At 57.5% G+C, this 16,223-nt stretch overlaps 4 protein-coding genes across 4 annotated transcripts in view; 3 read left to right on the forward strand and 1 right to left on the reverse strand.

Annotated features, from left to right (window-relative positions):
• ELL (elongation factor for RNA polymerase II) overlaps positions 1-4,970 on the forward strand; it is a 47,737-nt gene extending 42,767 nt beyond the window's left edge. The window contains exons 9-12 of the mRNA XM_061349621.1: positions 453-519; positions 2,394-2,565; positions 3,412-3,456; positions 4,334-4,970. Coding sequence (XP_061205605.1) covers positions 453-519; positions 2,394-2,565; positions 3,412-3,456; positions 4,334-4,438 — 389 coding nt within the window. The 3' untranslated portion in view covers positions 4,439-4,970. The remainder of the gene's footprint in view (positions 1-452; positions 520-2,393; positions 2,566-3,411; positions 3,457-4,333) is intronic.
• The window catches only part of REX1BD (required for excision 1-B domain containing), a 124,063-nt gene that overhangs the window by 55,343 nt on the left and 52,497 nt on the right, over positions 1-16,223 (reverse strand). The gene's annotated exons all lie outside the window — the stretch shown is intronic.
• The window catches only part of LSM4 (LSM4 homolog, U6 small nuclear RNA and mRNA degradation associated), a 110,387-nt gene that overhangs the window by 48,664 nt on the left and 45,500 nt on the right, over positions 1-16,223 (forward strand). The window lies entirely within an intron of this gene.
• ISYNA1 (inositol-3-phosphate synthase 1) lies at positions 12,307-15,289 on the forward strand. The gene is made up of 10 exons (XM_061349745.1): positions 12,307-12,461; positions 12,580-12,741; positions 12,945-13,074; positions 13,155-13,348; positions 13,436-13,585; positions 13,667-13,882; positions 13,964-14,128; positions 14,202-14,315; positions 14,398-14,615; positions 15,040-15,289. Exons 1-10 carry the CDS (start codon positions 12,348-12,350, stop codon positions 15,251-15,253), a joined length of 1,677 nt encoding a protein of 558 aa, XP_061205729.1. The 5' UTR covers positions 12,307-12,347; the 3' UTR covers positions 15,254-15,289.

Genomic DNA, 16,223 nt, shown 5'->3' on the forward strand with positions numbered 1-16,223 from the left:
AGAATCCTGTTCCTCCTGAGGTCTTTGGTCCATTCACTTAAGCTTTGCTTGATTCATGTTTCTTCAGCTTCAGAGAGCAGAGAGTGCTTGGATTTGCCTACAGGGCAGGTGAGGAAAAAGCTGCCTGCCTTAGGAACCTCTCTGTTGTACCCTATGGAAGTCTGGAGCATTACAAGCAGGAGTCTGAACCTGTACATTAGTCACAGGGATCTACATAGTGTGGAATCAGGAGAGAAGTCCCTGCACCTTGCTCAGCTCTGTTCTGCTCATAAACCTGTGGTGCACTTCAGCAGTGATGGGGTCGCTTCTCCCACCCTGCACACAGGGTTTAGGAGCTTGGCTTGTGCTAAACTGTATTGCAGCTGGGGTTCTGAATGGGAACTTGAACTGTGTAGAGCTTTGAAGTGTAATGCTGTCTATAAACAAGTTTTCCTTCTTTTTTCCCCACCCAGGTTTAAATGGAACATGCAATAATTCTAGTGTACCAACATCAACTTCAGAAATGCCAGATTATTTATTGTAAGTATATTTATTGGTTGTTCCATCACTTTGGGACCGTGGTTTGAGCTAAAAAATCACAATACTGGGGATCTGTGTTCATTATTTCTTGATAGAACTTTCAGAAGAAAAAGAGTAACTGCAACTTTGCAGGTAGTTCCTTAGACTACACTTGATCTCAGATCTGTTCTTCCCATAAACTGGTTGCTAAAGTACTTCAAGAAACATCCCGTGCCTTGAAGGGGTTTGGAAGGATTAAACATCTCCATCTCCACACCTCCCAAAGTTCCAAGTGTGAACTTTGGGAGGAAATGATCTGATTTCATGTTATGGAAGACAGAGCGAGACGGGATTTTGAGAGGTTGGCTCATTCCTCCCCTGTTCAGAGCCAAGATCATCTCCATAAAGCAGTGAAATGCTCTTCTCTGCGAGGTTACAACCTGTGGGTTGGGATGGGAGTTATTTCACCTCTTGACTTCTTCATCGGATCCCCTTGAGGTTAATTAAACAGTACACTCATCTGCTGGAGCTCAGAAACCTGCATAAACCCAACCCTGTTACAGGCAAAGCTCCGGTAGTGAGGAGATGAAGCTGTGGCTGATATTCCCTTGGGCACCTCTCAGCCTGGGGTTTTGATGCCATCACTCAGGGAAGAGATGGAGGAGAAGGAGGTAGAGGAGGCCTCCATCCCCTCCGCTCTGCAGGCACAGTCACTGGAGGATAGATGGGGTTCCTGGGTGGTTGCCCAACTGGTTGCTGGTCAAACAGCCACTTGGAGGGGACATTTCCAATGCCATTCAGAGGATTGCAGCCGGCTGTTGGTATTTTCTTGCAACTGATGTGCAGATCCCTCCCTTAGAGGGATATTACAGCTCCTCAGTCCACCTCCAAAGGAACAGCATGAGGTTTATGGCCTCCTGTAGGGTCTGTTGTCTCACCTTTTGGTACCATCTGGCTAGTTTGAGGGTCAGCTTAAATTATGAGAGCTGTTGCTGCTGTCTTGATCATGGAGGCATGTGTGTTCGTGTGCTTCCATAGTGCTGCAGTCAGCTCTGGTGCCCCCCAGCACAAGAAGGATGGAGACAGAGAGGATCCAGGCTGAGAGAGCTGGGCTTGTTCAGCCTAAATCCCAGCTTGATACCAGGTTAGCTTAGAGGTGTTCATGCACTGAGCTGGCAGTGCTGCAGGCTGTGAGGTGCCACATTAGAGTCATCACATAGAAAAAGCTGAGTTTTACCATCAGAGAGGACTGGCTGCTGGGCCTTCTGCAGCATTCCAGGTTTAATGGCTTTTTGTTGGGCCAAAGAACTTTCAAAGGGCCTCAGAGGCGCATCTGTTAAACAAGAGCTCTTGTGTTCACTTCACGTTGGGTATCTTCAGAAGGTAGAGGAGATACAGTCAGTCTATTCAGCGTGGCTGCTTGTCGTGTGCTTGCCACGTAATCTTCCTGTGAGCATTTTGCAATGATAGCTGAATGCTTTTTGTGTTCCTTTAAAGACTCTTAACACTGGAAGCATCGTATTCCTGCTGTTCCAATGGCTGGCACAGATGCAGAACTTCATGTTCTGCAGGACAGCGGGAGTTAGAAAAGCTGTAGCAGTGCTATCTGAATGTCCTCCTACACCCTCAGCTGCTCCAGGCTTTGCTGTACCTGCATATTCCACACTTATCTGGTATAGATAGGAGATTCTGGGAGCAAACACTGTCTTGTTGTGCACAGAAGTCAAGGCAATAATCCTGATGGTTACCTTCTCACTTCTGCAATGCAAGTTGAAGAGGCTGTATTTTGTTTTCCAGTGCAGTCACCTGCTGGCCTGCACCTGGGCTGGGCATTGCAGTGCTCACAGTGTGAGAGCAGCTTTCCTAAGCCAACAACTCCCTTATTCTCCCTGCAGAAAATACGCAGCCATCTCCTCCTCGGAGCAGCGTCAGAGTTACAAGAACGACTTCAATGCAGAGTACAGCGAGTACAGAGACTTGCACGCCCGGATAGAGAGGATAACGCGGCGCTTTACGCAGCTGGATGCCAAGCTGAAGCAGCTCCTGCAGGGCACTGAGGAATATAAGGTAGAAACAGCAATGAAAAGCCACTTCGACAAGTGGCAACGCTGCCACTCGGTGCAGTTGCCCTGGATGTGGGGCTCTTGGGGCTGGGTTGGTGGCTGCAGAACCCGCATGCAGCTGACAGCTCTGAGGTCTGTTCTTAAAACAGCTCTGCGTTCTTTCGGTTTCAGGCTGGAGCACACATCATGGTACTTGTTGACAAGGAAAGGCCTCAGTGAGACAATTGGTGTCTTTAGCCAAAAGCTGCTGGAAGCTATTAGTGTATCCCAGCCAGAAAACTCATACTTGCACATATGGTAGCATATCGGGGCTGGAAGGGGAGTTAGCACGGGGTCATCTGTTGCTCTGGAATCTTTGATCTTAATAATGGAGCATTATTTGACTTGTCAGGCTGATTTTGAAAGAGCTTTAGCTATTCATTATCTTGAGAAAGTTAAGTCTCACTGAGTATAATAAACAGATTTTTACAGAGCACCTATTGTGCTAAACCCCTTTTCCTCCCTCCAACATCCTTCCCCTCTCCAAGAAGTTCAGGGACTCCTCACTGAGTTGTCTTTCTAGCTTGGGGAAAAAGGAGTCGGGAGTTTTGGAGGCAATGGCAGTTATACTGCGGTCCAGGTGCCTGTTAGAGGTAGTTCCCATGGCTGGGGAATGGGGCTTGATCCTTCCAGTACTGATGGTGTCAGCACCAGTATAGTCATGGAGTCACCGAGGTACCGGATCTCATGGGAGGGAGTAGATTTGGGTCATTATTTAGAGGCAACGTGGACATTGAGCCATCAGGGAATGGCACCAATTGCAGCAGGGTGCAGGACTCTGGAATGTAATCAGCTCTCTTTTCCTTTTTAGACCATCCATGATCAAATTTTACAGGAATATCGGAAAATTAAAAAGGTAAGGAAAAACAGCCACAAAATAAACAGGCTTTTGGGTGGTGCCTCTGGTGTGACTGAAAGAGATGGGCACTTGCCAAGTGCAAATCCCAGTTCTGAAGCCATTCTAGCAGATCTTTGTTCAGCTTGAGCCTGTCCCAAAAGTGGTCTTTTCCTGGATCAGAAAGGGTCTGGGGGGAGCTGGGACTGCTCTGGGATCCTGGGAAGCATTCAGCCTTGTTAGTGGCGTGCCAGCACAAGAATGAATGTGTTAAATTAGTGCCTTTATCCCATCAAGTGAAAGAACAGCCTGTATTTCAGAATGCACAGGCTGAGTGATAACAGCATTCACCAGGGTCCTCCAAGTCTTGGGGTCTGCTGCTCTGTGGGGAATGAGCTGAGGAATCACTTGGGTGCATAACCCCCAGTGGGCCATGGTGCATGCAGAATACTTCCTATCTCTGTATCTAAAGCATCCATACACCAGGGGTGGTTTGTTTTCTTTTCTAATCTATGGATACAGAGCCCTGTTCTCCCGAGGGATTTAGGGGCTTTTAGAAGGGATTCCCTGTGTGTTGCAAGTCCATCTTTGCTGTAAAGCTCCCAGGCTTGCACAGCTTGGCCAGGTGATGCCTCCTGGAAGCTGAAGTGTGCCCAGGTCAGGCTGAGTCCTATGAGGAGGCTCCTGGAGCTGGATACTTGTGAGAAGGGATTTTGTTCTTTGCCTTGTTTGGCCAGAGTGGGTTCATTTTCAATGGGCAGCTACTCCTCCAGCTAGAAAAGCTTCAGTCCTTGGTCAGCTATTGATGCTCTGAGGTCTGGTGGCCTCGGGTCAGCATGGGTGTCACTGAGTTGGGAAGAGCTGCCTCCCATCACCGCGTTTTCATTTCTCTTTACAGACTAACCCCAATTACAGCCAAGAGAAGAACCGCTGCGAATACCTCCACAACAAACTGGCTCATATTAAGAAACTGATAGCAGAGTATGACCAGCAGCAGTTTTAGCTGGCGCTGATCTGGACTGGGGAGGGCAAAATAAAAGTCACCCGGATGTTCCATTCCCTTTTGTACAACTAGATTCCTTTCAGAGCGTTAATTCCTCCTGGTTGAAGAAGTTGGGGATGACTTGCGATGATGCTGAAGCTGCCCTGGCCACGTCGGAGCTGGGTTGCAAACCCAGCGCCTGGCATGGGCCTGTTGGGTTTTAGCCTCTCTGAATGTTGGAATGTAACAAATGACAAAACAGAAAACACATAAAACCCCCCCACTCTGCTTATTTGAAGCCAGCGTTTGACACTTAAGGGAAAACTGACCTAAAGTGACCGAAGCTCCCAAAGGTTAAGAATCAGTAGTTTTCATGGATTAAAGTTTGGCATGAAGTGTAATTACCCAGGTCCACTGGGTTACAGTAAATTGTCCTTCAAATGGTGAGGAACTGGAATGCTGCTAGGTGACCTCCTGCTCTGGCACCTGCGACTGTTCATATGCAAGCTGTCTGCTCCACATGGCACCGCGTTAAATACACCAAGTACCCAGAGCTCTCGTTGTTTGTTCCTGCTTTTGTCATCTCCGGTGTGTTGCTCCCTTGAGGTGGTTGTGTCAGGAGGAGGGGATCAGCCCCTGGGCTCTGCCCCATAGCCTCGTGCAGGGGGGATCCCTGCTGTGTAAATCACAGCCCCTCTTTCCTGTTCTCCGCTTGTGTGTTGGAAGCAGCGGGTGGAAGTGTCTTGCTGTGGCCTCCCCAGCATGCGTGGGCCGGTGCCTGCATTAACCTCCACGTCCCAGGGCTGGGAAGATCGAGACCTGTCTTTGACTTTTGTAACTTTCTACCAAGGCAGCCAATTTTCATAATTGCTGATGAGACTTTGGTCTATTTTTGTATGAAAAAAAAAAAGGACAAAACAAGCATCTTTTTCTAAATCTGTGCCTCCCTTTCCCTTTCAGGCCGAGTGTTTCAGACCCTTTTCCTCTCTTGCAACCGCAGTATTACTGAAGCTTATCGGATAGTGTCCCAGAGGAGTTGCCACCTGTACTGGCCCATCAGAGCGGAGGAGGTGGGAGGGACACACACACACACACACACACACAATGCTTTCTCCTTCTGGTTTTTGTGTCTTTCCAAAGAAGCAGCAGCAGAAACTCGCTCTGAGAGCAGACACCAGAGCCATGAGAGCAGTAAGGTAGCACTTTCCCATGCGGGTCACTTCCACTCTCGTGCTCTATCAGCCAGCTTCTGCTGCACTCTTTCTTCTTGATTTTTGTGGTTTTGTTTCTGGACTTGAAGGGAACGTTTTGAAGAGTATGGCCAGGGTGTGAGAAACACTCCAAAAAGCACAAAGGTGGCCTTTAACTCTGCTATTTCTTTCTCTCCCCTTTTAATCCTGCCAGCCTGCGTGATTTGACTTCTTCCCGCTTCCGTTTATCTCAGAGTAAAGGATTCCTTTCCCGTGGCATCTCCTTCCCTGGGAGGTTGCACTGAAGAGTCTTTCACCCCTTTGAAGGAGCGGAATGGCAGAGTTAAGGAGGGAAACAGTTCTTACACAAGGAGGATTTGATCCTTTCCCTGCTCTCCCCAAAAAGTGGGTCCATCTGCTGTATTGAAAACAAGAGGAAATAATTCCTAACAATTCCATTCTGGCCGGATGGGTTTTGCTGCATCGTCCAGCCAGAGGCACCGCTTTGCTTTGTCACATGCAGTGCTCTTGAGTTTCTCTCCCTGTAGCATCACCTCAGCGTTCACCAGGACTTTGCCATCCCATTCTCCAAACAAAGCCTGCGCCTGAGCCCCTTGGGCCGTGGTCCATGGACTTGCACAGCCACCTTGTTCTGCTGCTCTGCAAAACCAAACCCGCTCACAAGCGGGGCAGTGAAGGAGAGGAGGGAAGAGATGTGATGCCCAAGGAGCACTGTGGGGTGAGCACCCCAAGAGCCTCGCTTAGGGAAGTCCCAACGAGCATCTCTGGGCTCAGGGAATGCTTTGGTTCCGTCTCCTCCAACTGAAGCCAAGTGGAGGTGAGGGAGATGCTTCTCCTGCAGCTCTACCCGTCTGTGGGGCACTGCTGCCTCCTGTGCTGCTGCTCATCAGGGAAAACTGGAAAATGCACATGAAAGGCAAGGAGCTTTTGTCCCGAAGACTTTGTCCTCCTGCTGGGTGGGCTCTTGCCGTGTGCTCGGTGCACAAGTCTCTTGAGCAGTAACTGGTGGCTGGTGCCGATGTCCAAGCTCCGATTCCAGCAGAGCTCCCTGTGCACTGAGGTGGCTTTCCCTGGCGCTGCAGGGATTGGGATTCACTGCACACCCCAGACCTGCGAGTGGTTCCCATGCATCAGCAAGGCCCAATTCCTGCTTTTCCCAACCCAAGCCATGGGGCTTGGTGGGACTTTGACCTCCAAGTGGTGCACGGGGAGCTCCGGTGGCAGAAGGGGCAGCAGCTGCAGCCCCAGGATGGGTAAATCCTTCCATGGAAACACTTCTGATCCTTAATGTTTTGAATGGGGTTTTCTTGTTGCTTTTGGGGTGGGGGGGGGGGGGGAATAGAGATGGATCCTGATCTTTATACATCTGCTATAAGATATTTTTGCAAACAGAGTTGTATACAGAGCTGTATTGTGTACATTGACATGTATATTCTGGAACTTCTAAAATTTGAATATAAAAAAGAGAGAAACCCTGAAAATATTTAATGAATATCCAAACTGTGAGCCCCAACTGAGCATCCACCACCTTCCCGCTTCCCTTTTCTTTGGCCTGTGTTCAAGAGCTGTAGTCAAATCTGCCTTTTCCTTTCTTTTTCTTTTTAGAGATGATGAAGCTAGGCGAATTTTGTGCTTTTTGGGTTAACTAGAAACCAGTTGTAGGTGATTAAGTATGATCTTAACTTATTGATACTGTGTTTTCCTTTGTAATATTGTACTGTGGATAAAAAACTATATTGAGCCATGGAGTTGGAGTTTACAAAAGAGCTTTTCACTTTGCCAAAATGTTACAGTTTAAAGGCAGCATAGTCTTCAGCTTTCCTAATCTTTTCTTAAGAGCTGGTGTCTTTTTTGTACACTGAGAAGCTGAATGCTGATTTTGCAACATATAATAAATTCACTGTATTGGAAAACAAGCAGACAATAAGGTTGTGTCTTTCTTTTCAGTGCTGCTTAACTGTGAGGGAGCTCGACGGGGAAAGGTGATAAATGGCTGGCGTGGAGTTGGGAGGCAGGAAGCTTAAAGGACCCGAGGCAGTTGAAGGGGCAGAGCAGGCGGTAAGAAACAGGAGGAAGGTGCTTGGTGTGGGTGAGAGCAATCCATCATGGGGCTCATCACAGAGCCCACCATGGAGCACACCACGGTCCCACCACAGCACCCATGGTGGTCCCACCATAGCGCCCATTGTGGTCCCACCATAGAACCCATCATGGTCTCACCACAGCACCCATCATGGTCCCACCACAGTGCCCACCATGGGGCTCATCACAGAGTTATCATTGAGCCCACCATGGAGCACACCATGGTCCCACCACAAAGGCCGGAGCTGGGGTGTTCCTGCCCCAGCGGAGGTGCTTGAAGCCTTTCAGAGAGGCTCTGAGCCCTGGAGCGGTGCTGGCAAGCGGGATCCTCACTGCTTCCCTTGGGATGGGGGATGCTGGAGCTCCCTGGGCTCTGGCAGCTCTCCCTGGCAGCACACAGCCCCCGGGGAGCCTCCAGACCCGGTTCTCAGGTGCCTCCCTCGGGCTCCTGGAGCTGGGTTTGCCCCATGCGCACACTCCTTTGGGTGAATCGCATCCATGGGGAGATGGAATGGGACCGGGCTGGGTGAGCCTGGCACAGCCTCTGCCTCCCACCTCCATACCCTGTTGGAGCTCGGGATGCAGTGAGCATCCCTTGGGATGCAGTGGGATGCAGTGAGCTCGGGATGCAGTGAGCCCCTATCCCTTCCTCTGCGGGCACAGCGCCTGCTTGCTCCAGTCCTGGCTCTGCTGCTCACTGTACCTGGAGCATAAAATCACTCAGTACCAAAGTACCCTCTGAGCAGCTTCTGGTTTCCTTCTGCTTTGGGACCCCCTCCTCTTAACAGAGGGTGGGAGGCACAGGTTCAGTGTGCTGGAGCCCACAGGTCAGGGCAGAGGATCTTGCTTGATCCACCCATATCCCCAGTGAGCCTGTGCTCGCCTGCAGCGCGCTGGGTTCAGTGCAGGGTTCTGGGTTCTACCTGCCAACAGCAACAGAATCCCAGCCTGGTTTGAGTGGGAAGGGGCCTTAAAGCTCCTCCAAGTGCTGCCTGAGCGATGTCTTGGCTGTGTTTGAAGGGGGGGATGGACAGGGAGGTCTCTGCTCAGCATTCACCTCGGAGCTGACACAGCAGCAGGAGGTGATGCTCCCCTGGCTTACGGAGCCAGAGCATCAGCTTTCAGTGGAGATGCTGCTGCTGAGCCCAGGCCCCCTCCCACCACCTTTAGTTCCTCACTGGGGTGAGCTTCACCCCTGGGGTGTTCATGGGAGGAACGGCTTGGCCCTGGGATGGGGCCGCTCGCTCCGGCAGGGTCCCTGCCCCTTCCCATCCCGGCTCTCCTGGGGAATTCCTCTGCTCCGGCCGGGGTCACGCTCGGAGCTCATTAACTCGGAGCAGCCCCAGTGGAAATTTACTGGCTGCGTTCTCTGTGCCAGAGCCAGGCGGGATCCGGCGCTGGGGAGCGCGGCCAGGCCACGGGAGCAGCAGCTCCTGGAGCCGGGGTCCGTGTCCCCCGCACGCTGAGCCCTGGGCTCTGCAATCCTCTTGGCACCGCATCGGGGTCAGGCCCGTGTGGGGCGGTGGAGCTGGTCCCGCAGCATCCTCCATCCCCGGAGGGATGCCGGGAGCGAGGCAGAGGCTCCGTGGGGTTTTTCCTTGCGCACCGTTTGCTCCCGGGTTGTTTACAGGAGGAAGCTCATCGGGATCATCTGTCCCTGCCACGGTCCGATGGAGCCGGTCCCTTTGCCAAGCAGCTGCTGCACCTCCGCAGCCCAGCGGGATCCCGCATCCCTCTGTCCCTGTCCATGCGTGGGTCCGTCCTTGGGCACGCAGCACTTGCAGAGTGATGGCACAGGGATAGGGAGGGGAGGACATGGAGCTGCGAGCTGCCAGATAACAAAGGGGCAAAGCCTGGGAACTGCTTTACACGAGGGGGAATAACCCCAACTGTGAACCAAGAGCAGGGAATGCCGTAATGCACAAATGTGGGGAGATAAGGGGGGGTCCTGCCTATGTGTCCCCCCACCACTGAGCCCTTCCCAGCGCACGGAGCATCCCCACCAGCAGAACCAGGCTCTGAACCTGCTTATGATGAACCACGGGGGAGCTGGTGCTGCCCTGGCTCCTGCAGCGGGGGCTTCGTGCTCCGGATGCCCATCCGCTGGGATGGGATGGGTTGGGGTGGGCTGGTGATGGGGGGGGCACCATTGCCAGGCGGTCGCTATGGCTCCGCGGCTCCCCGCCAGCCCCCGGGCTCCGGGCCCATGGACACGTTGGGGGAGAGGGAACAAGGGAGCCCTGCTCATGCGGTGCCGAGTGTGGGAGGAGTGGGAAGGGAGTGTGGGAAGGAACAATGGTGGGAGTTATGGGAGGGGGGCAAAGGGGGGGGGGAAGGAAAAGCAGTGGAAAAATACCAGTTGTGGGCCCCTGGCCGCGCTGCCGCCCCCCCCCCCCCGGCCGGGATTATTGTACAAAGAAATGTTATTTTTGTTTCAATAATTCGCTGAGGCATCGGCATTCCAGCGCGGGGCTCGGTCCGCGCTCCAGCCCGGCACCAAGGGATCATTGTTCCTCCATGGCCAAGGGGCCGCACGCCTCCTCCCCGTGTTCCCCCCCACCTCCTACCCCGTGTACCCCGGCCCCACCGTGGCCGCGGGCAGGTGCCCCCCCCCCGGGGGTGTCCCGATTGGGCACATCCCAACGTGGTCTCCGTGTCCGTGTCCGTGTCCGTGTCTGTGCCCCCCCGGGCCCGAGGCGCTGGGTGGCGGCGGGAGCGGTCCTCGGGGAGCGAGGGTGGGAAGGGGCCGGGTCCGCCCGGGCGTTGCTCCTGCCCCGGGGGCTCCTTTGAAGCCCATTGAAAGGGAGCGGAGCCCCCGGCACGGCCCCCGCTGCTGCAACAGCCCCCCCCCGGGAACACTTGGGGGCCAGGGTGGGGGTTGCATAGCCCCATAGGGGCTGCAGGGAGCCCATAGAGGCTGCAGGGTGTTATCGCCTTTGGGGTGTCCATAGGTGCTGCAGGGTGTTATCGCCTTTGGGGTGCCCATAGGGGCTGCAGGGTGTTATCGCCTTTGGGGTGCCCACAGGGGATGCAGGGTGCCCATAGGTGCTGCAGGGTGTTATCGCCTTTGGGGAGCCCATAAGGGCTGCAGGGGCCATTGCCTTTGGGGTACCCATAGGAGCTGCAGGGTGTCATCGGTTTTGTGATGTCCATAGAGGCTGCAGGGTGCCATCGCCTTTGGGGTGCCCATAGGTGCTGCAGGGTGCTAGTGCCTTTGGGGTGCCCATAGGTGCTGCAGGGTGCCATTGCCTTTGGGGTGCCCATAGGGGCTGCAGGGTGCCATCAGTTTTGTGATGCCCATAGGGGCTGCAGGGTGCTGGTGCCTTTGAGGTACCCATAGGGGCTGCAGGGTGCCATTGCCTTTGGGATGCCCATAGGGGCTGCAGGGTGCCAGTGCTTTTGGGGTGCCCATAGGGGCTGCAGGGTGCCATCGCCTTTGGGGTTCCTATAGGTACTGCAGGGTGCCATTGCCTTTGGGGTGCCCATAGGGGCTGCAGGGTGCTAGTGCCTTTGGGGTGCCCATAGGGGTTGCAGGGTGCCATTGCCTTTGGGGTGCCCATAGGTGCTGCAGGGTGCTGGTGCCTTTGGGGTGCCCATAGGTGCTGCAGGGTGCCATCACCTTTGGGGTGCTCATAGGGGCTGCAGGATGCCGGTGCCATTGGGGTGCCCATAGGGGCTGCAGGGTGCCATCAGTTTTGTGATGTCCATAGGGGCTGCCGGTGCCGGTGCCGGGTCAGCACCGTGGGAGCGGCCCCGCGATCCGGTGCCCGTGGGAAGCCGCGAGGCTCCGGCAGCTCAGGAAGCCGCCGGCCCCGGGCTCTCAATGGCCGGAAGGCGGCAGCGGGACCCCCCGCTCCCGCTCCCGGTCCCGGTCCCGGCCCGAACCCCGGCCCCGCCGCCGCTTCCCCTTCCCGGGTCAGCGCCCGCTCCCCGCCGCCTCCCGCTCCCGGTACCCCCCCCCCCCCCAGCTCCGGTAGGGGCCGCCCCGCACGTGCCTTGGGGCCGGGACCGGGAGGGGGGAGTCCCGGGGGGGGTGTGGGGGTGCGGGGGGTGGGGGTGCACGTGCGGGGGGGTCTCGGGGGGCGGGTCCGGGGGGGGGGCGGGTCCTGGGAGCCGATTAAGCGGCGGGAGCCGGGGCGGCCGCAGCCGCGATCGCATCAATCCCCCGCGGGGCCCGCACCGGCACCGGCACCGGCTCCAGCGCCCCCGGTGAGTGCCCGCGGGGGCGGCCCCGGGAGGAGGTGGGGGCGGGGGGTTCCTGGGGTACCCACTCTGTGTCCCCCCCCCCGTGCCCCTGTCCCGCGGCCCCGGTGCTCGGACACCTTTGTCCCCGGGTCCCGTCTCCCATCGCGGGATGCGGAGCGCTCCGTGTCCCCTCTGCCGCTCCGGGGACTCCTCCTGTGCGCTAGGGACGGGACAGCGGGGACAGGACCGGGACCCAGCGCCCTCCGCCTGCTGCCGCTCAGTGGGGTCCTGGGGGGCGCTGGGCGATGACTCCCTTGCGCCCCCCCTCCCGTTCTCCGGGGCCGCGGTGCCACCCGGAGCGGGGCCAGAGCAGGAGGGGGGGAACCCGGGGTCCCGGCGTGCCAGGCCCTCGGGGCTGACACCCATTTCCTCCTATTGCAGCTGCAGGAACAATGGCAGAGCCGTTCCTTGTGGAGAGCCCCGACGTCACGTACAGCAAGGACTTCATCGAGGCCAAGTACACGTACAGCGCCGTGCACGTCTGCCGCGAGAACGGCGTCACCAAGGTGCGGAGGGGCGGGGGATGCAGGGGGTCAAGGGTGTTGATGGGGGCTGTCAGGGTTTGGGGGGGTTCGGGAGGGGTTTCGGGGGTCCCCCCCATCCCCACGCGTTCCCATCCCGTAGGTGCATCCGTGCTCGACCCGGTTCACGTTCCGCACGGCGCGGCAGGTCCCACGCCTGGGGGTGATGCTGGTGGGATGGGGGGGCAACAACGGCACCACGGTGACGGCGGCCGTGCTGGCCAACAGGCTGGGGCTCTCCTGGATGACCAAGACCGGGCGCAAGGTGGGTGTCCCCCACCGGTACCCAGCATCCCTGCATCCCGCAAGGATCAGGACACGGAGCTGGTCCCTCTGCACCGGGGTCCTGCACCCCAATCCCCTTCCCTGCCCCTGCAGAGGTGGTCTGAAGCCGTGGCACCCCAAAGTGGGGTGCTGGGGACCCCTTTTCCCTGTACCAGCAGCTCATCCTCACCTTCTCCATCCCAGAAAGCCAACTACTATGGCTCCCTGCTCCAAGCCTCCACCGTCTGCCTGGGCTCTGGCCCCACCGGTGATGTCTATGTGCCTTTCCGGGACCTGCTGCCCATGGTGCACCCCAACGATATCGTCTTTGATGGTAGGTGGGATACGGGGGGGGATGGACACACCCCCATCCATGGGGCACCCTGAGCGGCTGGGTCACCCCTTGTCCCCCAGGCTGGGACATCTCATCCCTGAACCTGGCCAAGGCCATGCGGCGCGCGGAGGTGCTGGACTGGCCACTGCAGGAGCAGCTCTGGCCCCATATGGAGAAGATGAAGCCCCGAGCCTCCATCTACATCCCCGAGTTCATCGCGGCCAACCAGGAGGAGCGGGCGGACAACATCCTGCACGGGTCCATGGCGGAGCAGGTCCTGGTGCTGGTGATGGGGACACAGAGGTGATGTGGGGCAGGGGGATGCCCCCGTGCTGACGTACCCCCATCGGTGCTGTCGCAGGTGGAGCAGATCCGCAGGGACATCCGCGACTTCAAGGAGAGCAGCGGCGTGGACAAAGTCATCGTCCTGTGGACGGCCAACACCGAGCGCTTCTGCGACGTGGTGCCGGGGCTCAACGACACCGCCGACAACCTCCTGCGGGCCATCGAGGTCAGGGCACGGGCAGGGCCGCAGCGGGGAGCAGCGCCGGCAGCCCCCCCGGTGGTGCTGAGCTGCCCCGTGTCCCCGCAGCGAGGCCTGGAGGTGTCCCCATCCACGCTCTTCGCCGTGGCCAGCATCCTGGAGGGCTGCGCCTACATCAACGGCTCCCCCCAGAACACCTTCGTGCCGGGTGCCGTGGAGCTGGCCGCCCAGCGCCGCGTCTTCATCTGCGGTGATGACTTCAAGTCCGGTCAGACCAAGCTCAAGTCGGTGCTCGTGGACTTCCTGGTGGGCGCTGGCCTTAAGGTACATAGGGATGGGGCAGTGCTGATGCATTGGGGGGGACCTGCTTGTGATGGGGGTGACCTGTGCCCACCACCCGCATAGATCAAGTCCATCGTGAGCTACAACCACCTGGGGAACAACGACGGGAAGAACCTCTCGGCCCCGCAGCAGTTCCGCTCCAAGGAGATCTCCAAGAGCAACGTGGTGGATGACACGGTCCAGGCCAACCCCATCCTCTACGGCCCCCAGGACAAGCCCGACCACTGCGTGAGTTGGGGGGTCAGGACCCACACGAGGAGGATGAGGGGGATGCGGTGGTGACGGGGACGTCGCTTCGCAGGTGGTGATCAAGTACGTGCCCTACGTCGGGGACAGCAAACGCGCGCTGGATGAGTACACGTCGGAGATCATGATGGGTGGCACCAACACCATCGTCATCCACAACACGTGTGAGGTGCGTCGGGGGGGCCACAGGGGGGTGGCAGTGGGGGGGTGGCACGTCCCCATCTCACCTCCCCACCCCCTGGTGGCCACAGGACTCGCTGCTCGCCAGCCCCATCATCCTGGACCTGGCCATCCTGACGGAGCTGTGCCAGCGCATCACCTTCTGCACCGAGGCCGACCCCGAGTTCCAGGGCTTCCACAGCGTCCTCTCCATCGTCGCCTTCCTCTGCAAGGCCCCGCTGGTCCCCGAGGGCACCCCCGTTGTCAACGCGCTCTTCCGACAGCGCAGCTGCATCGAGAACATCCTGAGGTACCCGGGGGTCCCCATCCCTCCTCTCCTGCTGCCCATGGTGGTACCCGAGGCTTGGGGGCATCCTGGTGCTCGATACCCAACACCATGGGTGTGCAAAGCCAGTTTGGGGCTGGGTGCTCAGTGCCACCAGTTGGTCCCAGGAGCCATCCCCCCCTCTGGGTGCCAGCACCCAGCACCGCTGCATCCTGGTGCATGATGCCCAAATGATGGTCCCAGTGCTGGCAGTGCCCAGCACCAACAGCTCCCAGCGCAGATGGGTCCCTGGTTCCCAGTCTTGGGGTGCCCAACGCAAGAGCATCCCAATGCCCACAGCCCCCAGTACCCAATGCTGCCCCCAGCATCACTGCTCCCATCGCCCTTCCCTGTCACTGGGTACCACATCCTTAACACCCCCCCCCTCCATTTCCTCCCTCGGTGCCAGGGCCTGTGTGGGGCTGCCCCCCCAGAACCACATGCTGCTGGAGCACAAGATGCAGCGCCCCGCACCCAGCCCCAAGCGCTCCTGCCCGGGGGGGGCCGCCTGTCCCTTGGCACCCAAGAAGACCCCGGCAGCACCCACCCAGCTCAATGGGCACCCCTGTGCACCGCGGATGGGGCCCCCCCGCACCCCCCTGCACATTGATGGGGCTGACTAACGCCAGGACCCCTTGAGCAGCTTCCTAGGGGGTGGATGTGGGGGTCTGGGGGGGGGTGTCCCCCCCACCTCAGTGCCCCCCAGCCCCGATGCCATTGACACTGTGAAGCTTTGAACCCCCCAATAAACCCGGATGCCCCCCCAAACGGTGTTGCCTCATTCTTGGGGGACCCCCCCCCCAAAGCAAAAAATTGGCACCTTCTGAAAAAAAAATCAAGTGACATTTATTGATGGGGGGGGGGCTGTATTTTGGGGGGGTTGTATTTTTTTGTGTATTTTCTTCTTTTTGTTGTTTTTTTTTTGGGGAGGGGGTCCCCCGTTTTGTTTTGATAAAGCAACGGGGGCTCTAATGGCAATAGAAATGGGGGGGGGTGTTCCCTACACAGAACAACTATGCCTATGGTGGGTGCTATGGGGGCACAATGGGCCCCCCCCCGGCGTGGGGCTGTACAAGGGAGGGGGCCCGGGGGTGCGGCGGCAGTTGGGGGAGGGGGAGGGGAAGAGGGGGGGGAGGGGTTTTGAGGTCGTTTTTGTTATAAAAGAGGAAAAATCCCAACAAAAATCCCAAAAAACCCACACAAAAAAAGAGAATTCCTTCATATTAAAGTGGTCCCGGGGGGGGGGGGGGGGGGGGCGGCGGGGGGGGGGCCCGGTCGGGGCGGGGGGGCGGGGGATCACAGTGCTGGCTGAGCACACAGACAGGGCTGGGGGGGGGGGCTGCTCTCTGCACTGGGGCCTGCCCTATAGAGCATGGGGGGTGCTCTATGGGGAGGGGGGTATGGCTTGGGCCCCCCCCACCCCTAACACAGCCTTTGGGTGGGGGGGGTTGAACCCGCACTGGGGGCTTTGGGGGGGCTGCTGCATTGCTCATTGCAGTTACCTCCATTTACAGCATAGCCAAAGGTTGGGGGGCAGAGCAAACCCCCCCCCCAAAACCCCCTCCCTACTTTTGGGGGGGGGAACACCCTTAT

Source organism: Neopsephotus bourkii, unplaced genomic scaffold (assembly GCF_033783945.1).
Source record: "Neopsephotus bourkii isolate Nb327-2 ecotype Australia unplaced genomic scaffold, CSIRO-AGI_Nbou_v1 NB_2, whole genome shotgun sequence".
NCBI classification, from domain to species: Eukaryota; Metazoa; Chordata; class Aves; order Psittaciformes; family Psittacidae; genus Neopsephotus; species Neopsephotus bourkii.